Raw genomic sequence first — 25,346 nt, 5'->3', positions numbered from 1 at the left:
AAAAAAAAAAAAATCTATATCTAATAACTAAATTATGAATGCTAAGTAATGAATTTAAAATTAAATTGTAAGCTGAAAAAGAAGGGAATGCATTGTTTTTACTACATGGATGATTAAAATTTTAGGCTTTACAGAGAATTTAAAAAAAAAAAAAAATAATTTAAAAAAATAAATTTCAAAACATTGCACTAGTTACATTGCAAAGCAATGTTGCAACAGCATTGCAACATCAGAGGTTCATCTGATTCAATGTTTTTGTAAAATATCACATGGGCAGATGAATTGTATATCCAACTTATTTATGAGTGATACATATGAAATAAATTCCATAAAAAATTAAATTTTAACGCATCAGGCAAAGAGCAAAAATTATTGTATTTTTAAAAACATATAATGTAAAACAAAAGTGGTGTATGTTTTTGCTGAATGTAGTTAAAGAAAAACAGGCTGAAAATAGAGGAATATCTTTAAAACATAGTAAGTTACATAAAATTTCACAAATATATCTACAAATTGTTTTACATAAGTCATAAAACTGTGCAGTTTTTAACAGTATCCCCACTAATCTCTTCCTTAAAGCTCTGATGTGGGTTAAATAAAAGTAAACTTAACACAGTAGCTTAAGTAAAAATCAATTCAATTCAGATTTATAAAAAGAGCAAGGGCAGACAAACATGATACACACAGTTACAAAAGTAATAATGCATGGTGGGAAACATAACATTACCAAATTTAATTTTTCTAAATATCTACTAAAAAGTACTACAGGCAAGTTTACAGAAACTATGAATTTAAACAGTAGATTCTTAATATTGTATAAATAGAAATAAATGCAAGGATGCAACGTTTTATCAATATAGATTTACTGAATAACAAATGTATACATGAATAAAGTAGTGATTTGAATTTTTAATTCTTTTTTCGTCTAATTTTGGAAAATACCATTTCATATTTTTTTCATCTGCCCTTGCATTTACAACAAAATTTTAGTTCAAAACCTTCAATGGAACAAAATATAAAGGTAACAGAATGAATCTATAATGTGCTGCACTAACATTTATTTTACAACAATTTAACAAACAAATAACTAACTTCTCAAATTCTCTAGATGCATTTTTCACCAGGCATCACATCCTAGTATCTTCTTTTAGAGTGGCAGTGTAATTGCTATGTTTACCCCATGAAAATGATTCAAAAAGCCGGCATCCTCGAGAACACCATCAACAAAATGTTGAAAGGGGCCCACACAACATTTCCCTTCCCCGAAATAGTTTCAAAACTTAAAAACACTCATAGCATGAGAATTGAGGGTTAGGGTGATTTTCTCTTTTATATGAAAAAACAGCAGCTTGGCAGTAACTGCTAATAGAAAAGTATAGCTAGCAATGGCCGGTGTACGAGAAATTATTCTCTTTGTCACTGCAAACAGACTTATGAAACAACAGTACTTGACAAAGTTAAGAATTTTAGAAATAAAGCCATATACAGCTCACCTAAGATCATTTTTTACTTCATGACAACAAACAATTCTCACAATAATTCAACAGAAAACTTCGCTTCAAACATATTCCACAACAAGTGTCCAATGTGTCCCACTGTGCCTTCAGACTTTGGTAAACTAACGCACTAATCCCCCCCCCCCCCACAAACTCAAAATCTGGACCACACCAATTAAAATCTTGTTTTTGATAAATTTTAAAAGTCCAATAAATGAAATCTACAACTTTCAATATTTTAAATAAAAAATTGTGTACAATTTTATTGTAACAATATAATTTTTTAAAATAACAGTTATGCTTCTACATCTTAGAAAAATATGTAGACCTTTTTTCTCCTTTTAACTTTTTATGAATGTCATAGCTCAAAGAAAATTTACCACATTTTATAACTTAAAGGGGGGAAAACCTCAATCAAATTTAAAACGGTGAGCTTTCATAAAACAATAAACCAAAAGAATTACATAAATTCATTTAATGACACAAATATTTACATACAAAATACAAGAGCATATCATAACTGAATGCATCTGCTTTTATAGCTCCTAAATCTTTGAATAGTTTAAAGAAACTTCTAACTGCCCATAAAAATGTACAAAGTTGTGTACTAATTTTTAAGTCAATCCAAAAGAGACTTTTGATATATACAGAGAAAGACTGCTAGTAAGTTTTTAACAGACTAAAACTACAATGTGAATGTAATTTTCATTTCAATAACTGCGCTGATCCCACCCAAAAATTTTATGTTATATAAGAGAAAATACATTCTTCGATTTTGGATTTGTTTCTTTTTTTTTCTTTTTTGATTTGGGTCATATCACTGAACACATTTCAGATCAATAAACAGTTCAGATTGTATAACAAGCAACAACTTGAAAAAGCAGCTTTCTGTTTCATCAAACTGTAGTGTAATCAATGAAGTCCAACAGTTTTCACTGACATTTGTACAAAGAATAAAGTCAACAAGGGCGAGGAACAGGAGAGAGGGAATATTTTTCTCGTGGTGGCTAACAGAATTTAAGCATGCTTTAATGATGCATTAATAACACTCACTTTATGTTGTTAGCCACAGACATTTTCAACATTCAAGGTTAGGTACAAATAGCAGTGACATTTGTGGCTCTCATTTACACTAACACTTAAAACAGGCAAGTTGCGTTTCCAAAATCTCAATTTTTAACAATGCAAGTAGTAACTTATAGAAATTCTGAAACACATTAACTGTAACAAGTGATACTTTAATTCATGAAGTAACATGAGCAATAAATATCAAAGGAGGTAGCATAACCACACCTTTGCATTCAACGTTTTCCTTCTTTTTAAAAATAACTTGTGGCCCCGTATTTAACAATTTCATCGCAGCTGGTCTTTCTGAATAGCATTAGAATAAACCTGAAAATGCACTAAATCGATATCAAATCTAAATATTTATAAAAATAAATCGGTTACATAACTTGTCAAATAGATCTTACCATTAACCTACAGAATTTTAAGGTTGTATTAGCTTATGAGTAACCAGTGAGAAACGGAAAAATCAGGAGACTTCAGAAACGCAAGCCCACAAAACGTAACAACCCGGACATATTTCGTGGTACACCATTATTGATGAGCCACTGATTCAACATTCGGCTGCTTTCAAAGGATATAAGAAAGATGAATGATAAAATGAGACGTCAGCAGTGATTTAAAACACTGCTGAAGCAAAAATGTATAGAACACTCTAAAATTTAAAAAAATATAACAGCATATATGTATATGAATACTACACTGCAAAGGTAATCACAATATTTATGAGAAAATGGTCTTTGTCTCCTAAAATTCATGTATGATAAATAAAATGTGAAATATGAGACTAGAGGGAGAAATAAGATAATACTAATAATCTAAAAATTGCATAAGAAACTCATGCTTCATGATAATTTCCAATGATAATTACATAAACTTCTTGAATTATTATCCTGCATTTCAGTTAGAAAGTGACGTTCATACTTCACAACAGCTGGTTAGCATTCAACCAAGCATAAAATGAAAAACACAGATAAAATAAAAGATATCCTATCCAGCAAGAAACACGTCTTCGAAAAACTTTACAGGAAGCAGAGCTCACCTTTTAAAAATGATCACCAGTCCAGTGTAGAAATTTCAAAATTCAATCTTTCGAGGGCTATCCTCTTTAACATATTAAAAATAAAAATAAAATATTTATCCATTTAAAGTGCAAGTTATGCAACATTTCAAAACCAATCATAAACCAATACTTAACAAAATAAAAATTGCAGCTATAGCATTCTTTTTTCACCGGGTTTCTAGTCTGTAGAGATTGGGCCCAGCATAGTGTGGCCAAAGCTTTAGTTTTAATATTATCTCTTAGCGACGCAACAAAGAAAACAGTCATTCACCGGGAACAAATAACAGCACCTAAACAATCACCAGCGGGACAGTCGGAATCTGCAATAAACGTGTCGCATACTACTAATGTCTCTGTACAATTGATTTTGCTCAGGATGGCACTAGATAGAACTTCATTTACCCCCTGTAGCGGATTTCTCGGACAATTCTTTCATCTTGTCTACATAATCGGCAAATATATCTCGAAAGCGAGACCAAGACTTTTCTGGAATGGTGATGGCTGTTCTCAAATTACTTTTAACCTGAAATATAATTAGAGAGAAAAACAATCTGTTGAGATCACTTGCAATACAAAATGTTTTGGCATTCATTAACTAAGCAGAAAATTTCAATTATTTTTAACTTATAACTTTGTACTTCATCTCTCTGTTTTGAAAATATAATTAAAAAAATAATTTCAAAGTGCGAAGTTAAAATTTTCTTATAACATACTGAGTGTAACAACTTGCTGCAAAATTTTTCAAGATGGAAAATTTTAAAATTAAAAATTTCAAAATCAGTTTTAAATAAACCAAATGGATTTAATATGAAACTTTATACATGTATATATAAAGTAAAAAAAAGTTTAAAATGGAAACTATGCATTAACACAATTAATGATGATGGTGACTTTAAGAAATAAAACAAAATGATCTTACTTTATTTAAGAATAATTTATGTTTCATCATCATTTACTTTGCAAAATGATCATATAATACAAATTACATTAAAAAGTTAATTGAATTGATCTTTCCTTAAATTTAAATTTACCGCTGATTATTCACTACTTTGAAAATTTTACCTTATTCCATGTCATTCAATCTTTATTTTGTTTTAAAGACAGAAATCTGGCAAAACCCATAACTTTCACCCAGACTATGATAAAGTCACTGATGAATAACATTTTAAAAGTAAATCATGGATTAAAAATGTTCTTTTTAGACAAAAGTGACTAGATGTGGCTAAGCTCAGAAAAAAAAAAAACAGTTTTTTTTATGTAAACATCAGAATTGAGATTTTTTAAAAATTGAAATTTTTAAAAAACTTTTCATAATTATTTGCAAATAAAATCAAACAATAATTCTCCAAACAGATTTTAAGTTTGTACCAGAAGTAAATGTGCTCTCAAGACTAAAAGAAAAATTTAAAAAAATCCTTCATCTGAAATTTTAACGGCAGAAAATAAAAACATAAATATAAATATTGGTAGGGAGGAAAAATACATCTCCCCAAAAAGCAAAGTAATATTACTTAATAAGAATGCTATAGAACAGTTGTTAAGATACAGGGGGGAAAAAACATTTATTACTATGATCAGTTCTGAAGTATAAGAGCCCAGTTCTAACCCTTTCCCAGTTTTGTGAACAATGTGAATGTTAAAAAATCTCATGCAATTTCCAACTTATTGGTTTTAAGTTATTTATATTTATTAAAAGGAAAATAAATGATTCTGACAAATTATAAGTTTTTGCAATAAGAATTGCAGTACTGATACAATGTTTTTAGCTATTTTCTTTAACATTCTTTATTTTCTTTAACATTCTTTATTCTCTTTACGAATTTCTATATTCTACAGTCGGTTACACTAGGTTCGAAAAAGTTACAGTTTTGTATAACTGTGGACTATCTTTTCAATTTTTTTATTCCTACTAAATATCACAGAAAAAAACACGATTACATTAAAACACTTAACATAATACCATAATACGTACGGACCATTCTCCAGAAAATGTAACTTTTAAATGCAAATATTTTTCAATTTCGAAACATTTTGTTTTCTTCTTTCTTTTTTCATTCTTACATGAAAGTGTTGCCTACTGGAAGTAACCATAAAAATGGTCCAGCTAAGTTCCAATTATTTTACTTATATATAAAAAAAATTTAAAAAATGTCTTGTTCACAGAAAAAATAAATAAATAAAAAATTAATTTGAATTTTGACATCTTGAATTCAAATTATGTTTTTCACAATCACGAGTGTGTGTATGTAGGCGTGTGTGTTTGTGTGTGTGTGTGTGTGGGGGAGGGGTATGTGTGTTAGTGTGTAGGGGGTATGCGTGTGTCTGTGTGCTGGCATTCTGATGCCAGATCTCGTTGAGAGCGGACGTCCCTGATACAGCTCCGCCATGAGCTACTACAAATCTCGAGTACAACGCAACTCCTCGCCGTGTGCAGTTATTGAACCTGGTGATGGGGGCAGTAAGACGCATGGTTGGGGCTTATCGAAAAGGAATGCTTTAACGAACTCTGATGAAGGAATTACTCCCAAGCCCCTTGCCAAGTACGCAACCCCGAACTCCAATTCTTCACTTCGACCGGACGCGCCTGCCGACTCTGAAGGAAGCGTGGTGAGTGTTGGTTCCTTTATTAATCAAAGTCTCATGCAGAATTACTTAACTAAAATTAATTTGCTTGAAACCAAACTTAATTCTAACTCTAATTCAATTGATTATGACGATTTACTCTTTTTCGTGAATAATCTAATTTTTGAATATAAATGTAATATTAATTTGTTAAACCCTGGCGACTTGACGCTTTTATTTCGACTTTTTGATTTAAAATGTACCGCTATACAGCTGAAGCATTCAACTCCATTAGGTACCCAATTTGAACGACTTGATACAATACAAACTAAACTTGAAGATAATAACTCAAAAATGGACTTTATTTTTGATCTTATTTCTAAACCCAAAACTGTTGACTCTACTACAAATACTGAGCTTGTAGTGAAACCCCCATTTACTGATAATGAAACTCTAACGGATTTCAGTATTTCAAATCCCAACGAGAATTCATGTGAGGAAATAACTGCAAACCGTGAACATCCCTCTATTGAAAGAAGTGCTAAGAAACACAAAAAGAAGAAAAAAGTAAAAAGTGTTTTCATCCATAAGTCTAATGTGGAAAATGTTAACAAAAATGAAGTCAAAACTGAAAAAATTGATTCTGATTCGGTTGCTTCTGTTAGCTCTTCGGGCCATCCAACCGACCCTGAAAATGAAACATTTGCTTTTTCGGAAGCTACAGAACAATGTGAAATAAAAACTGAAAACTCTTTCAAAGTTGTTAAGAATTCCAGATCTAGGAAAATTAAAGTTCCTCCGATCTGGGTTGATGGAACTCACGACTCTGATAGTCGGTTAAAGTTGTATTCTGAAGTGGCCGGAATTACTATCACCGGCAAAATTAAAAATGATAAGATAATGTGCTCTTTGCCTACTTTTGAGGCGCACAAAAAACTAAAAACATACCTTGATGAAAATTTTATAGGAAATCATACGCTTAGACTACCTGAAGAAAAACAGCTTAAGATTGTTATCCGCGGTCTACCTATTCAAACTGATTTGATTTGGATTGCCGATAATTTAGCCATACTAGGATATGTCCCCCAGCATATTACGCAATTGCGTAAAATTGGACAGGACAAATGTAAACTGCCCCTCTTTGTCATTTACTTGAAAGATCAAGTTGAAAATGAAAAAATTTGGTCCCTCGAGAAATTAGGGGATTTTAATATCACCCTCGAATCTCTCAGAAGAAAAGACATTATGCAGTGTTGGAACTGCCAAGAATTCTTTCACTCCTCGTTTAGCTGTGCTCGACCCCCCGTTTGCCTTGTGTGTGCAGGACAGCACAAAACTAAAGACTGCCGAAAACCCTCAAACGTACCACCCTCATGTTTTCACTGCAAGGGTGAACATCTCGCAAATTACAGAAGTTGTCCAAAACGACAAAATCTCATCGTCTCCTTGAATCGGAGAAATAAAACTGAAACTTGCACCTATCCGCGCCTCTCGCCCAAAATTCCAAATGCTGTTAATGAAATTCAACAGGTCCCCCCCATTTCTCCTAAATCAAATAACACTGTTATCGATAAGTTAACAATTACCCTCCAAAAATTTCTGCTTAAACTGCGTGGGTAGTGGATTTACTCTTGTGTTTCTTCTAGCTACCAGTTAATTTTCATTCATCTTTTGATATTACCTATTTAGGTTTTCCCGCCATTACTGTATGTTGAGTAGGCGTGGCTTACAGTGGCGGATTTACGACCGTCCAATGAACATGCCTCTCAACTATTCCCAACTCTGAAGGTGGAAATTGCTTGTTTCAGCTGATGTTCCATTTCAAATCTTTACGAATTTTCATTTGAATAATTACTGTCACCCTTTCCCTCTCTTGTCGCTCAATTTTTATTATTGACTGAAGTTTTATTTATAGATGAGGGCCTAACCTGCGATCTTCAAGTTGAGTGTGGTAGGCAATATCCTAATTTATAAGGCCTAGCTTACTATATTGTTTATCTTTTAAGTGTTTCTAACTGAGACTGATCAAAAGGGCCATTTAGCTCTACCATCAATGATGCCCGCCTGCGGCGGGCGCGCCATCCGAATGAAGTCTGTGTGCTGGCATAAGTGTGTGGGTAGTTGTGTGTATGAATGTGTGTGTGTGTGTGGGTGAGGGGGGGGGTATGAGTATGTGTGTGTAGGCATATGTGTTTGTGTCTGTGTGCAGGCATGAATGTGTGGGTAGTTGTGTGTATGCGTGTATGTGCTTGTGTATCTGTGTGTAGGTGTATGTGTTTGTGTGTGTGTAGTTGTGTACGTATGCGTGTGTGTGTGTGTGTAGGACATGGATGCAACCTGGAGACGGCTTTCGCTATAGGAGCAGCATTGTGAGGAGCCAGTCGACGGTGAGGAGGATGGCGGTGGGAAAATAAAATGATAGAGCACGCCAAAAACAGTCAAATGAAAGCAATAAGCAATCGTGTCTGCTCAAAAAAAGAAAAACCTTACATATCAAAAAATCAAGGCCAATTTAATATCAAAGTAGCAATGTTGTTAATTGTGCAAACAATAAGCTATTTTAACGATTAGTGGGAGTATAATATTAAGCTCTCTTAATTAAAGCACGGTTTAATTAGTAGTTATCCTTTTAGTTCAAATTTGTGTTATAAACTAGTATTTAGTAAATTTGGGAATATACTGGCAATTTATAATAATTCTAGATGGAGGGGAAATACATCAACTTGTAAGATTGATGCATTTCCCCTCCATCATTTATTTTCACCTTGGAAATAATGACATTGATAAGGTCTGCCACAGAGGTGAGGAATTTGCCATTAATATAGGTCTAATGGATATATTTTTCAGGAAAATATTTTTTTTTTCTTCATTGCTACAATCTGCACACGTTAAGCATATGAAAACATGTTCACTTCTTTTACATTAATTTACATCTCTGAAATTCAAGTTCACGGAGGTGAGAAGTCAGAATAACAACACTAAGTTTTTAAAGCAAAATCTATCTTCTTGCTATTCGACAAAAATCTCACAACTTCAACAATGGCTAAAACTAAACAAGGGGGCTCCCTTGTATCATGGAAAATAAAATTGGCTGTCATTACTGTCACGTGTTAATGAGGAATGGCATTTTGTGTTTAGGTAACAGAGGTGAGAATTTATCGGGTGACACGACTCCTTATCCTACTAAACCGAACTAAAACACATTATTAAAAAATTAAATATATATAAACAATTAGCATTTGAGACACTTGTGAAAGGAATAATAAATAAATATATATATATACTTTTAATTAAACAAGTTATTAAGCAACATAAAGTTACGCATGGTGTGTGACATGCCACGGAGGTTAGAATTCAGATGTTGTGAATAGTGATGTGGATCGGGTAAATACCCAGCGGGTAGGTAAATATTTTTTGGGTATTTACCTGGGTATTTACCCAAGGCCTGGGTAAATACCCAAAAACTGGGTATTTTACAAAAATTGCAAAAAAGTGAATGGGATTTTTTTAAAAATCTAAATGTGAAATAATTGGTAAAACTGATAGATACATATATGTATTACACAGTTTATAATATTTTTTTATTGAAAGACTTTGTGAAATCATGAAAGAAACATATGGTGAACCAAAGAATCTTTCTTTTCAATGTCATAATTGGAGAAGTATAAGCAATTCATTATGAACTTCAAGATTTCAAAATCACAATCTAGGTTAGTCATATCCAAAATGAAAAAAAAAGGAAGCATGAGGGATGTTTGGAAGAATAAACTGAGAAGTTATTAAGACTATCGTGTTATTTATTTTATTGATATTTAAGTGATAACATGGAAAATATAGAAAGAGTTTTCACATTAATAAACAAAAAAAAGCAAAATATTCTTTTCTGTTGCCTTGCTCATTTGCATTTGCTCCCCTGTAGGGTGGGAAGGTAAATATTTTTTGGGGTATTTTTCCGAAGGCAGGGTAAATCCCCTAATAATTGCGCATTTTGCAAAAAAATTTTAGGTGGTATTAAAAGGTGACTATTTTCTTTTTTAAACATAAATCCTAAAATAAACGATTAAAAATTTTAAATGTTTATGTATATTATGTTTGTGTGTGTATATATATGTGTGTGTGTGATATAGAATACACCGGAACAATTGAACTAAGTTTGGAGGAAATTTCTGCATAAGATATAAGTAAATAAATAGTAATAATAAATTGAGCGACATTTCGTTACATTTTGATGTCATGCAGGGACATATTATTGCGTTATAAAAGACTAGGACCTTAAAAAATTGATGTTTGCTTTTTTTGTAACCAGTTAATCTTTTTACTTTTTGTAGAATGGCTTTTTATATCTGAAATTTAGCTATCGACATTGATCAGGCATATCCAACACATTTAATGTGAATATCATATTAGATTGCTAAGCTGTTTCACACAATAATTCTTTAAATATGTGATCAAAATACAGTTTTTGGGCAAAAATTTATTGTTTTGTATATTGTTGGTTGTATACAGAAAAGTATTTTGGTTGAATATAAATTTTTGAAATAAATACCCGGGTATATACCCATTTTGGGTATTTACCCGGGTATATACCCTGGGTATTTACCCCTAAAAATAAATACCCGGGTATTTTACATCACTAGTTGTGAACCAAAAATAAAAATTATTATCAAAAAATTGTTGGCAGGTTTAAATAGATATATTTTGGATGAAATTATAAAGCATTGTCAAATGAATTGTTCCTTAAAGTTTTTACTGTAAAAGGCGTGTGACAGAAAAGTTTCACTTTTTGAAGAATGACCCATATAGCACTCACCAAAAGAAAAATTACCTTTATAATAAGAAATCAGCAGAACCGTAATACTAAATGACACATACAATACAAAAGATTTAAAAAAAATGCAAATTAATATCATTAATGAGTAGTATCAAATTGCACCTTTTCGATTGCCTTCAAGAAAGGCCTATAAATGATATTTGCGGGGAAAAAACGTAGGATTCCAAAAGATAAAGCCAGCTTTAACAAAAAGGAGAAAAAATCTTCATGATATTTTCAAAAAAAAAAAAAAAAACTAATAATTTGAATTGAGAAAAACATTTCAAATTTGAGTTAAGACACCAGTTATTTAAGCTCTAATTAACTCAACTGATCCAAACAAATTACATAAAGCCAGAAAAATGCCCTTTTTCCAACGGTATCAAAATTTTATTTGTGCATTGTGCAAGTATATTTTTTCCACTAAATTTGCAAAAGGCTGTTGTTTACCTTTTAATTAATTTCTTGGTTTTTTTTTTTTTTTTTTTTTTTTTTTTTTACAGACGATCTTAAGTTAAAGGAGAAGATTCAGTTTGGAAATAGAACCTCCATAAAAAAAGGGACAGTTAGCAACTCAGAAATCATAATTTTAGAAACTTTAGGACAAATATCAAAAAGTAGGAACTGTAAGACACATACATTTCCCCATTTTGGAAAAAAAAAGTCACTCAAAAAACACTCAAATTCACTGTCATGAAGATTGTGCCTTGCAGGACACACAGTGGAAATATTACATGTCAAGCATTGGAAACAATCATTTGGAATTTAAAATATATATATGTCTTAAGCAAATATACAAATTATTACCTCTGATATACGCATATAAATTCCCCTGCTATTTTGACCAATATCAAAATAAAAGTTTTTATTTTCTACTCTCATATGTTGTCCTTCTGGTAGTTCACCTTTAAATTCTGCAAAATAAATTACATTTGATGACATTTCAAGTTGATGACATGATTGCATAAGATAAACATCAAGCAGAAAATACATCTTTGTTATTATAATTTTAGATATCAAATTTTTGAAAATGCTAGTCAGCCAAATGTAGAGAATTAGTTTTTTTTTTTTTAATATAAAAGTTGCCATTTTTCAAAATGCACCAAAATATATGACTGTTGCTTCATTGAATATTTCATGAAAAACAAAAAATGTGTTTTTAAGTAAACAAACTGAAATATTAGTATACTTACTTTAAAGTAATTGAAATAATATTCCGAGAATATCTGAAAGTTGCTGGTTGGAAGCACTGTTTAAATACAGTTCAAAAAAACTTAAACTATGGAATACAAAATTGAGTATTCTTTGGTTTGAAATATTTTAACTTACTAAGAGATGGCAATATTCAACTTAAATAGTTTTGAAACATCAACAAAAATTGAAGATTGAACATATAACTTCCTTTACGTTGTTGTTAAAGAAAGTGATATTAGACTACCTGACCTGTGAGAAGGATGCGCGTTCAGAGTGGAATTTGTAGCCCTGTTGCAGAAATATATTTGTAAAATTAACACATTTGCCAGGTGGAAAATTACCAGAAAGCTCACAAACTAATTGGAATAAGACTTCAAATTGCATAATAATCTTTCATCTATCAACAGAGTAGTATCACACTTACGCCTCAGGCGTTAAAAACAAAATGATTGATCAAAAAAAGCTGTTGATTTAGAAAGGCTGAGAACACTTCTATTGTATTCATTTTCACCTTAGGTGTTGAATGCAGAATTCTTGATTTAAAAAATACTATCAAGACGATCCAATGAGTTAAACTAAAAACTCAAATCTGAAAAAGTCTTGAAAAACCTGTATTTGAATTGTTACATTATTCAGGGTTGCCAACCTTGGAGAAACAATTTTAGGAGCATCTGTGGTGGTTTTGAGGAGCATTTTGAAATTTTGCAGAGCAGCTCGGTATTTTGCATGAAGTTTAATAAAAAAGCTAAAACCATTTATCTAAAATTGTTTTGAGTTGAAATAATAATTTTAAGCATTAGCATAAAAATAAAAAGTTATAAACAATATGTCATGCTTGAAAACACTTGGTCGTGAAATGCAGAGAAAAATACATTTTTTGCGGGGATGCAGAGTTTTGCTATTTTTGCAGAGCAACTCCGCAAGATGTGGAGCAGTTGGCAACCCTGCATTATTTAAAAAATCTCAAAAGCCCAACACCTATAAATCCATGCATTCCATCTTAGATTCAGTCATGAACTTTGTTGTCTTAACATTATTAACATTATTATTACTATTATTCATTTTTGTTTTTGACAAAAAGCTTTGCCGACTCACCAACTGAAATAGGGTAATTTTAAATACCAGATAATTGTAGTTCTGTATGCATAAATTAGCTTTGACTAGAAGGAGTTATGCTTCTGTTTTTCTTTTATGAATCAATCTATTTTCGCCATTGATTGTTCGGAAAAGCAGTATTCAGTTTTCCTTCATAGTTTCTAGAAAATATGGCACAGTTCTGTTCAAAAGTAGATCCAATTTTTTCATATTATTCAATCATTGCAATCATTTTAATAATTATGTTCCCAGTGGTGGGTGATAGCATGAAACTGTAGTCATGACGCACAGTTATTATTTAAATTTTAGTCATTTGTATTACTGTTTTCTTAATTTTATTTTAAGGTTTCTTTGAATAAGCCTACTAGTTAGCGAAAACTCAGTGGGCATTAACTAGGGTGCCTGTTCCTGAGGCTTTCAGGGATCTGTCCAGAATTTTTCAGGGTCCTATTTTTGTGATTTTTTTTTTAAAGTGATAAATCAAATCTTTTTGTGAAATTTCAAAATGTAAACTAAAGTTATCCTAAATATAGATTATACTTCTGGTCTGAGAGCTCATTTATTAAAAAATGAGTCCATGAAAGGTCTGATTTGCCCAATCAAAATTTTGTGAAGGGTCCTTTTTAACTAATTAGATTTTTGTGATGTGTCCTTAAAAGGACCTACATTTCCTCTGGCCAGATCCCTGGCCTTTCTAATAGTTTACAAATTGATTGACCACAACTTCAGTATTTTTGGCGAAACAAAAGTCGGCAGCTTAAATCAAAAGTTCTGAAAGAGTGTTTGCATGCATTCGTCAGCTCAATTAACCACAAATAAATTAAAAGCCTTGATAAAGCAACCAAAATAAGGGGGGGGGGGGAACTAATTACAGTTGTGGTTAAAATTTCGGGTTAACCAGTCATCCCATACACATGAAATAGCTAGGACTGATACATAATCAACAGTAAGAAAATTAGAGTCAAAACTAAGGACCCAATCATAAGTATTCAAACAATTGATTTAGTAAATTTTCTAAATTGTTTACTGAATTACAACATTAAAGCATCTTCAGAAAAATATGGATCCAACTTTTAAACTGCTTATTACATTATGTAAACAAAATAAGAACTTAATACAATTAAAATTCAGGCATAATTTTACTTTAGTACCGAAAGTACTCCAACTTAAGCAGATCTTTTTTTATTAATTTAGTTTAAATATAGCGGATACATATAAAAGTATAGATTAAAATATAACCCCGAATGTGTAACTTTTTTTTTTCATTGAATATTTAACTTTGCAAATGTAATAAAATGCTGAAATTGAAGGCAGAGACATAATTTAGAATAAAGATCAGCTCCTGAAAATCCTCCTTAGAATAAGCATAACAGATCTTAAATAGGGTTGACAGTTTCTTAAGTTGCAGTTAAAGTAAGGAAATATTTCTACTCCATTACAACCTGAACAAATTTCTTATTCATTTATCAACAACCTCCAAAAATCTCCATTAAAATACAGACAACAAACTTTAAAAAAAAAAAAAAAAGTCACTCTTTCAAATGATCTTCCATGGGAAAAAGAATTATTCTTTGATTAAAGTGAATAAATAATTTAAACAATGCTTCTTCTATCAAATGAAAAATAGATTCACATTAGAAAAATGGTAACTGTCCTTAGAAACATTCATTTAGAAAAAAAAAAAAAAGAGCAGAAACTAATTTTTGCCCACAGAAAGCTAACCTTTGCAGAAAATACAGCTTAAGAATAAACAATTCAGAATTTCTTTTTGAAATGATTCAAGATGAACTTCAAAAACTATAAACATACCTCCATCATCTGTTCCAAATTCTTCTAACAAATCAGTAAGGGCATCTCTAAATTCTATCATACCTTGGGCAGGTATAGCTATTTGGGAGCGGGGTCCACCTCTAGCTATAGTTTGAGAAACCTATAAATAAGATTGAAAGCTCTCTTAAAACAGTGACTAAAAAATTTGAAATATATTTACTGTTCGTAATAAATTACTGCAACTATAAGATTAAGTAAAGTACCGTTCACTATACGAAAGCAAAAAATGACTGAAAGAGCAGAAGTTTTAGTAGATCATAATCGAAACGTATTAAATATATTTTTGTGATAATTATGCAATTTGACTGTTAGTTTCTTCTACTGACTAGGATAACTTCAGTTTTTTTTCCTTCCTGATTCCATACTTTAACTTTTTCTTAGCTGCTTGAATGCATGGAACTGATGTCATCATGTTTAAAAGTATTTTTGATTCTACTTTTAAAAGCTTTTCAAATGGAAAATTAAACAAATAAGGGCTTCCTTTCAAATATGGTAACTTCTCCATAAACTATGCATCAGGCAAGAATATTTCTTTGGGTAGTAGGAAATATTAAAATAAAAGATTTATTTAAGTTAGTATATGTTAAAATAACTTCTTTATTTCAAAATTGAAATGGATAGAAATACATTTCAAAATTGAAATTAGTGTTTGCTCAGGGGCCAAAATTGGACCATAACCATAACTGAAAATTTGAGAAAAGTATACATGAATTTTCATGTTTATTTTAAAACAAATAAAAATCAAACACTTAAGTGATTAATCCTATCAAATTCGATACTTCCTTAGAAAAAAATACGCCTATACTAAAGATTTCTTAGTAAGTAAAATAAAATAATGAAATATAAAAGTGCTATTCAAGGGAATATATTATAAAATAACTGCTATGCTTCAAAATGGTCGAAATATTTGCAGGATGCAAAAGAATTGAAATCACAAAAAGAAGCAATTTTCCGAATCGCATGCTTCATTGTACATATACTAAAGGGCAATTCCATGAAAAGTGAAACCAGTAGGTCAAAATTTCATATTGCGGTTATGTTGCTATATTATATATCATTGTGAAGCTTAAAATCTGTCTTTTCAAAATATTGCATTGTTTTTTTAATAAAAGTTAAATAATAAATATTTTCCCAAGCTGGAAGTATGATATTCGGGTCTTCAAAACAATCAGAAAAAAATACTACATTTTCAAACGCTTATTTTTAATAGCAACATGAAAATAAACAAAATTAATTGCAGTACAGTTTAAACTATTAACGCGATACTATAATGAAATGCATTTATTTAAAAAAAATTTACAAAATAATACTAGGCAATTTAATTTTTTTTTATGAAGTTTAATATAGGGGTCTGTAGCAAAAATTTAGCAAAAGTTGTCATTACTTCCTAGATAGTCAAAATAAAAAGAAATTCTTTTTTTGTTTCTTTAGCAATTCATCAGAGTAATTGTTTAACATAGTTTAAAACATTACAATTTCTTTAGTTTTAAAAAAATGGCCTTACAGACATAACATTATTTTGTTTCGTACGTAACAAAAAGCAGTATGTTCACATGTATATTTCCAATCAAATAGAAAAAAGTACAGGATGGGCAATGAAAATATAGTGTATGACATATAATATGATATGACAAAACTTCAGACTCAAATTTTTATAAATGTTAGTGGATATTTAATTTTATTTTTTAAAATTATTGAAATACACATGTGTTCCTCTCAAGGTAAAATTTTTTTTGTCCTCCAAATCATGCAATAAATTCAATTGGTGTAAATAATTCTACACAAATAATTAATGCTTAATAACTTGCATAAAAATATTCTAGAGGGTTCCTTAGTTTCTAAGACTTTGCTTCATCAATGCACTTTACTTGAAAAGTTTAAAATGTATAAATGTATAATATATATATATATATATATATATATATATATATATATATATATATATATATATATATATATATATATATATATATATATATTTCACAAAAAATTGTTCTCTAAGTAGATTTTTGTGAAAATTACTCTATCATTTAAACATGATGAAATTCAAACCATTTTGTGCATAATTTTCATTAATAAAGTTTCTTTTTTTTTCAAATTTATACTACATATACAGTGAAACCTGTGTATGGCGATATTGTCTATAATAATAACATGTCTATAACAATTTTTTTTTGGCCCCAGCAAAATGTCAGCATGAATAATCAAACTGTCTATAACGATAACCTGTCTATTACGATATTTTTTTTAAGGTCCCAACCGTATCATTGTAAACAGGTTTTACTGTATCAATCAGTTTTTCTCTTCAAACTTCTATCATTCTGACAGTGTAGCCAAATAGATTTACTTCATATTTAAAAACTAACTTAGGGATAAGAATTTGTCCTGTTGTTTAATAATTTAAATCAAAGCTACTCAGTTACTTGATTTTTATTTACTCCACAAAAAATTAATGTTTGGATTACTGTTTCATTGATACATTGAATATTTTAGTAGTTTTAAAACTTAAATCAAAAAACATAATTAGATTATTACAGTAAATAGTACTAAAAAGTTACACTAGCTACATCTGATCCTCAGATAAAGCACATCTAGTTTTGAAGCAAGATTTAGATTACTTAGGCAAATGTTGGCCAAAATGTATTTTTCCTATGACAGTTTCGACCGATTTTTTCCACCTTTGGCAAAAACATGCAAATTCTATTAAAAAGCAATCAAAAACAAAGGTAACTGTTAAACTTAGAAATTTGGCAGTTAATATGTTTGGTGAGAGATAATTTATTTGTAACTGAATAATTCTACTTCTTATGATGCACCAATTTATTTTTTAGACATTTATTAACATGGTGGTATATGCAGGGAGCCCTCCCCCCTACCTCCCCAAATCTTTGAAAACAATTATAGTATAACTTAAAGAGTCAAAATAATGTGTTAATCTATACCACTGCACTCTCTTAACAAAAATTATTAGTATATCTAAGCTTTTATTTGCTTTGTGAAATTAGCATATCAGACACGTTACGTCTATAACAAATATATTAATTTCAATCATAAATTTTACAAACAATATCCACAAAAATTAATGGTTTAAGAAAGCTTGAAATCTCTAGAACAAGTATTTAAAAGAAAATTGTATAAATCTATAAATAATTCACAGGAATATTGGTAATTGTATGACAATGTATACATCTCGCTGTTTTCTGAGTTACGTCCGTAACAGGCAGTTTTAATTTTTTGTTACTTTTTGTAATCAAGCAATCTGCACCCAAATTTTTGGTCGCATAAATAACACCAAACTGTACAACAGAAAAAAATTGTAGCTTTTAATGAAAACAAATTGAAATTATGTGCATTTAAAGTCTCTGGTTGTTACGTCTGAAACGGTGGAGTTGCTGTTAAGTATTTTATAATCAGGTTTTGAAGTGTTAGCTGCCAGAGCTGAGCCAAGAGTCAAATTTGCAATCTAGGGTCGAGAGTCAAATTTGCAATCTAGAGTCGGTCATTTCAACGGCAAAATCGAGTATTTACTAAGATCACAGCAAAAACTGGTAAAAACGGCACAATCATGAAAGAACAATATAATTTTGAACTTAATAAAATTTAAATTTAGACTTCAATCAAAGCAGACAACTGATATAATTGACTTAATTAGGTTTTCAAATAATTATTTGACAATTATAACAATTAAACACTTGGACAAAGCTCAAAAAAAAAAATTGAATTTTGACATCTTGAATTTAAATTATGTTTTTCAAAATAACGTGTGCGTGTGTATGTAGGCATGTGTGTTTGTGTCTATATGCAGGCATGAGTGTGTGGGTATGTGTGTGTGTGTTTATATGTGTGCATGTATGCGCATGTAGAATATGGACGCAACATGGAGATGGTTTTCGCTAGAGGAGCAGCATCGTGAGTGAGGCCGGTCGACGGTAGTGCTGCAGTGGGAGGTGGAAGGGGGGGGGGGGATAAAATCATAGGAACATCAAAACCGTCAAGTGAGAACATTAAGCAATGTGGTTGCTCAAAAAAAAAAAAGTTTAAAATAGATGATGTTTTGAAATTTTCTTTTTAATGTTATGGGGGGGGGGGGGCAAGGGGAATGATGCAGAGAATTTGAATGGTAATGAACTATTTTTTCATTTAATATGAGTTTTACCTTTTCTTTCATATTTATATTACATGTTAATCCCAGTTTTTCTTCAAATTTCTACAGGGCTCATAGCAAGTGGAAAAAAATACATAGGAGTTTAAAAGGAAAAATATATGAGTTTGGTAGAAAAATATATAGGAATTTCGAAAAAGTATAACATCTAGTATGTTTGAAGCACTGTACACAAAAAACAGAGCTCCAATATCAATACAATTCTATAATGCATGAAGTCATAGCAATGTGAAGAGTCACAGATGTGAGAGCAAATGAATTTTTGCACCCATGGTTGCTTCTATGAATCATCTTTGTTTAAGATAATTTTGATTCAATTAAGCAAACTTGTGTGTGCCTGTTTTTCTTTTAAACAGAAAACTCTACATACAACTTCCGAGAACTTTATTAAGTTTTTGGTCAAACGAGATATCATTAGAAGTATACAGCGCACTCAAAATATCCATTCTCTTGATTATTTAAAGAGTTTTATCACAAAACAATAGAAAAAGCAATTACAAAATTCAGGTTTTAACTCACGTGCTTCATAAAATGCATATTGATAGCTAACACTAGGTAATAATTAACTTAGACATTCTTTTTTCAATGTCATAAATCTACCCACAGTACTTGGTATTGGTACCCCCATTGCTTCAATGCTAACACTAACGATGAAAAGTCTTGTCAACTGTATGTCTCTCTTGTCACACTGGTTTTGTTGGACATATCATGAGAAAATCGTTACATAAAGTGTGCAACACTCTGCCTCCCCTTCCTTTCACTATTTACAGGAAAAAATAAAACTAATTTTACTAAACGAAGACAAAGAAAAAAAAGACTGCTAATGCATCACCTTTGTGGGAAATGGTCAGTCTCATACGTTTGATTCATTAAAGCCGCATGTTTGATTCAAAAATTCTGCAATTTTTCAATGTTAAAACTGGATTTCATTTCATTTTTGAGGAATTGATTCATTAAAGTGGCTGATTCCATTACCAAACGCTCACTGTAATGCCATTATCCATAACTTAGATCCTTAACTTAGAGTTAATGTGTGTATATATATACAGTTGGCTCTCTGTTTAACAACACTCTACTTAACGACTTTCTCTATTTAACGACGGCTTTTCACGGTCCCAGATGGTCCACTATAGTGTTAAAAGCATTCTATTTAAGGACGCTTTCTACTGAAGGACGATTTTTTGTGTTCCGTTGAAAGTCGTTAAACAGAGAGCCAACTGTATGTACATACGTGTATAAAGGATGAATTTGACCTAATCTGCCAAACAAAAGGGGGTTTTAGAAGAGCTCAAGTGCAGGGCTCCCAACACATTTTAGCTTTAGAAAAGGGTAAAAGAGGACCATTTTCAATCAAAAAGAGGAGTAAAGAGGACCATTTTCAATCAAAAAGAGGAGTAAAGAGGACCAGTTAGGATTAAAAAGAGGACCTTGGGAGGACCATTCATTTAAACCCAAGGAAGCACCAATAGGCAAATTAGCTGCATGCTGCTAAATCTGTGAAAATAATTCGTTAATTAATCATAATACTGATAATAGGCGTAATGATACATTTTGAGTTGAACCAGAGATGCTGGTAGTCTCACTGAAGCATAGATGAAGCTGTGCTTCATCTTTCTTTAGTTTAAAATTATTTTGTGTTTTTCTGTCTTGTAATGCTTCTTAATAGTGTTATATCCCTTCTCAACCGATATGAATCTATCACACACCAAACAGATCTATTGTATTGAAAATTTTCCGAAAAATGTCTGAAATGCTCAATTACAAAGAGAAGCAGATCACATGAGGCTTAGTTTTGCAATTTTCATATTCAAAGTATACTTTCAAAAACCATATAGCTTACATAAAAAAAAAAAAAACTTCATGATTGCAGGGCCATGAGTGCTTTGAGCTTTTATGAGGGGAAAAAAATAATTCCCCCCTTTAGCAGGCATCATGACAATTAAATGATATACACAAATTCAACATCATAAAATTATATAATTCACTTTGTTTCAAATACAAATGCTATTTTAAAATGTTATGTGCTCATTTGTTTAAATTTAATATATCCCCCCCCCCCACCCAAAAAAAAATAGTAATAACCGAAAATAAGCTAATAATAATCAAAATTAAGTTTGCAAAACTAAATAAACCTAAATTACACAGCACTAAAATTGTTAATTTTTCAGTTATTTAAATAAAAATTAAATTGAATTAATCTAACGTAGCATGTCAAAATAACTTCTAATTGCCATAAATATAAAAAATATTTATAAGATGCAAAACGATTGAAAGCTCAGAGAAGCAAATTTTCACGAACCAAGTTCAATGTTGGTTTGTTTCCCATAAAATACATTTATTTATTTTCTACTAAATTAAACATAAAACATGCTAATCTAAAGAGGCATATGGAAAAATAACATTGGATTAGGCAAAATATTTTAATTTTTAAATGATTCAAAAAGATTGAAATTTCAAACACTAAAAGCAATTTTTCGCGAAGTCCGAGTAAGTTCAATGTTGCCGTGGTTTTCAAAATGATTCCTTTATAATCATTGAAATTAAACGAAAAATAAGCTAAGCTAAGGTAGCACATGTCAAAATCACTTTGGATTGTAAAAAGCATCAAAATATTAACAAGATGCAAAAGGATTGAAACCTCAAACATGAAAGCAATTTTTCGCGACAAATCATATCGAATATCGAATTCAGAAAATTGCACTAATGAAATATTTTTAAAAGAATTACAAGCACAATCCAATGTTAAAGAATTTAAGCAATAAAGAAACTTTTTATACTTTTTCAAGGTTTTCAAGAAATTAAAAATGACATTTTTTTCCCCAAGAACGTTTCAATGGTTTTTCATGGGCGTACGAACCTTGTTTAACACTTGCTGCCGCGGCGTGTTTGGGTGTATAGTAACTTTTAACGAAATGAAAAACTTTTAAAATCTGATATTTTAGTAAAAACAATATAAAAGCGGACTAATCGGACCAAAATGTTAAAAAGCAGTCTAAAACGGACTCAACCATAAAAAACGTACTTTGGCGAGAAAAGCGGACCATTTGGGAGCCCTGAAGTGGAGCATAGAACCATCATTTATCCTCTCCAACTTGTAAACGCAACCGAGTAGATAGAAAAAAAGAGCCCCCCCCCCCAAAAAAAAAAATTTTTGTTCTTGGAAAATCTACACACAAAAAAAAGTATATACAGTCGGATCCCGCTACAACGCGATCCGACTTACGCGAAATGGCTATAACGCGAATTTTGCATGAGTAATGAATTTTTTAGTGCGTTCACAAATTACTCGCCTACAACATAAAATTTTTCGGAAAAGAGAGGCGGAAAGTTAGAGTGGGCTTCGTTGACACTAAATATTGGTTTTGTGAATGGACTTTCATCCCTTTAGCATCACTGAAAGCGTACGTTCACCCACTATATTAGTCTAAACAACCCTTTGCTTTAGTTTATACAAATAACTGCTCCGATTCTTAACTTTTTTTTTTTCATTTTTACATATGAACGTTAATAAAATACATTCTAATAACATTCTGGTCGCGCTGCATAAACCTTCTTCATTTTTTAAATTATAAATATATTTACTATATCTATACTGTTAAGTGCTATAATAATGCTGCAGTATACATACTGTAAGTACCATACTGCTTTATTTTAAGTTTCTCTCCCCCATTATTCATTGATTTTGTGCTAAATTACAAAATTTTATGTCAAATAATAATGCTTTTTCTAAGATACAGAAAAAGTTGGTTCTTTGTAAAAAATACTGCAATATATAGTTGATAAATGGTTTGAAACAATATGAGGGGTGTTTGCAAACGTCTAAAACAATTGGGTATGATTATGAAAAATTACTAAACATACCTTGTTCCACAACGCGAAATTCCGACTTACGCGAGGTGTCTTGGAACACATCCCTCTCGTAAGTAGGGACTCGACTGTATTTGAAAAAAGCAGACAAAATCCTATACAATCATACTTTTTTCATCGAAATAGTTAGTTTTCAGCGAGCAACAAGCTTTGAAACATTTGAAGTACTCAAAGTTGAACGGGAACCAAAATCTGTACACGACATTTTCAAAAAAAATCGTTTGATCTACAACTGGTCATTTGAACTACATGTAAGATTATATATGACAAAATTAAAAGCTTTCAAAATCTTTACAGCAGTACACTTAAAGTTAACATGTCATGCTATTAAAATTAAAAAGCAAACTCATTAAAAGTAAAGCAAATAATTGAAAACAAGTTAAAAGTTGCAAATAAAACTATCTATATTTTGTACATTTCATAAAAATAATCAAGCAGAAGTTTAGTACATATACCAACATTAAAGGTGTAAGAGTGCTGCACAGTGCAGGGGAGAAAGAAGAAAAAAATGGATCAAGAAATTTTGCACAAAAAAATATATAAATTAGTGAGAAAATATCGGAAATATCTGACAAAGTGTGAAAATATAGAAGGATTATGAGTCTTGTTTCCATCATTCTGATAGCAAACTGAAATTCATATTATTTTTCTGTTAAAAAATAACTAAAAGACAAGAATTTCTTGATTGTTGTTAAATAGTTTAAACCAAAGACAGTTTGTTTCATTGTTGTTTACTCTTTGCTTTTTTAGCCTACTTTCCCAGCAAAATACAGAGAATGAAGAAAAAAGCATGAAAAAAGGCTTAATCATCTTAAAAATATCGCGAAAAAAAAAGTCAAAAATAAATAAAATAATTACTGAACTATTCAAAAATTAAAAATTGGAAAGTAGGGTATTGAGATGGGGAAAAATGTCTGTCTGTCTGCAGCCCCCCCCCCCAATAACATTTGAGTGAATAGTCCGAATCGAAATTTTTTTTTTGTTCAAAAGGTCTCGGCGAGGACATTTCATTCCCATATTTTAATTTTCGATTTGAACAAATTTTCAATCAATTTTAAACAATTCAAAAAAACTTTACATTAGTGCCTACTGGAAATTCAAGGCAAATATAAATCCTGCACTTAGAAGTGAAGTTGCTTCAAACAAACTTTGTAGGAAAAAGTGTTTGAAGAAGAACATGTATAGAGAATATCTTTTTGATTCGAACAATTTCCGTTCAATTTTTAACAGTTTAGGGTCTACGGGGAAACTAAATGTCAATACAGATCACAAACTTAGAGGCGGTTTTATTTCAAACAAATTTTTCTTGAAATGGCTCTTGATGACCAACTCCTGACTATGACACCCCAAAATTAGTCAGTTTTAGCTAATTTTGAGAATATTGATCAGATACTAGAAAGTCAGTATTGATATGCGGAAAAGTAGACTCATTTAGCTCTGGACGGAACTTCTTGTTATACTCTGCACTAGTGTTACGCGCACCGCCTTGCCCGTAATAGAAAAAATAAAAGGTCTTTTGGTTCGCCTGTATATTTACAAATAATGTATGGTGAATGTTCTCGCCAATTGGCTTGTACCCATGTTGCGGTTCCACGTTATGATAATTTCGTATCTCGCCAATTGGCTTGTGCCCATGTTACGGTTCCACGTTATGATAATTTCGTAATTTTCCATCTTATATTTTTGTTCTTAAAATTGGAATAGAAAAAGAACCACATCGAATTTTCAGAAAATAGCTTCAAGGTGCACACCTCCATGCTACATACTAACTTTGTGCCAAATTTCATGAAAATCGGCCGAACGGTTTAGGCGCTATGCATGTCACAGACATCCTACAGATATCCAGACATCCTCCGGACAGAGAGACTTTCAGCTTTATTATTAGTAACTAGTGGCACCCGCACGGCTTCGCCCGTAATAGAAAAATTAAAGGTCTTTTGGTTCGCTTGTATATTTACAAATGATGTATGGTGAATTTTCTCGCCAATTGGCTTGTACCGACGTTACAGTTCCATGTTATGATAATTTCGTATCTCGCCAATTGGCTTGTGCCCATGTTACGATTCCACGTTATGATAATTTCGTAATTTATGATAGTTTTTTTTCTTAAAATTTGAATAAAAAAAGAACCACATCGAATTTTCGAAAAATCGCTTCGAGGTGCACACCCCCATGCTACATACTAACTTTGTGCCAAATTTC

The 25,346-nt window shown here is 31.1% G+C and overlaps 1 protein-coding gene across 1 annotated transcript in view; it reads right to left on the bottom strand.

The window, feature by feature from the left end:
- Positions 1–382: 382 nt before the first annotated feature.
- The window catches only part of LOC129225745 (transcriptional activator protein Pur-beta-like), a 57,175-nt gene continuing 32,211 nt past the window's right edge, over positions 383–25,346 (bottom strand). Inside the window, exons 5-7 of the mRNA XM_054860244.1 lie at positions 15,095–15,215; positions 11,804–11,910; positions 383–4,147 (exon numbers count right to left, since the gene is read on the bottom strand). Coding sequence (XP_054716219.1) covers positions 4,019–4,147; positions 11,804–11,910; positions 15,095–15,215 — 357 coding nt within the window. The 3' untranslated portion in view covers positions 383–4,018. The remainder of the gene's footprint in view (positions 4,148–11,803; positions 11,911–15,094; positions 15,216–25,346) is intronic.

Source organism: Uloborus diversus, chromosome 7, assembly GCF_026930045.1.
Source record: "Uloborus diversus isolate 005 chromosome 7, Udiv.v.3.1, whole genome shotgun sequence".
In the NCBI taxonomy this organism is placed as follows: domain Eukaryota; kingdom Metazoa; phylum Arthropoda; class Arachnida; order Araneae; family Uloboridae; genus Uloborus; species Uloborus diversus.
Note: the sequence above shows the minus strand (reverse complement) of the source record. Positions and strands in the feature narration are given on the sequence as shown.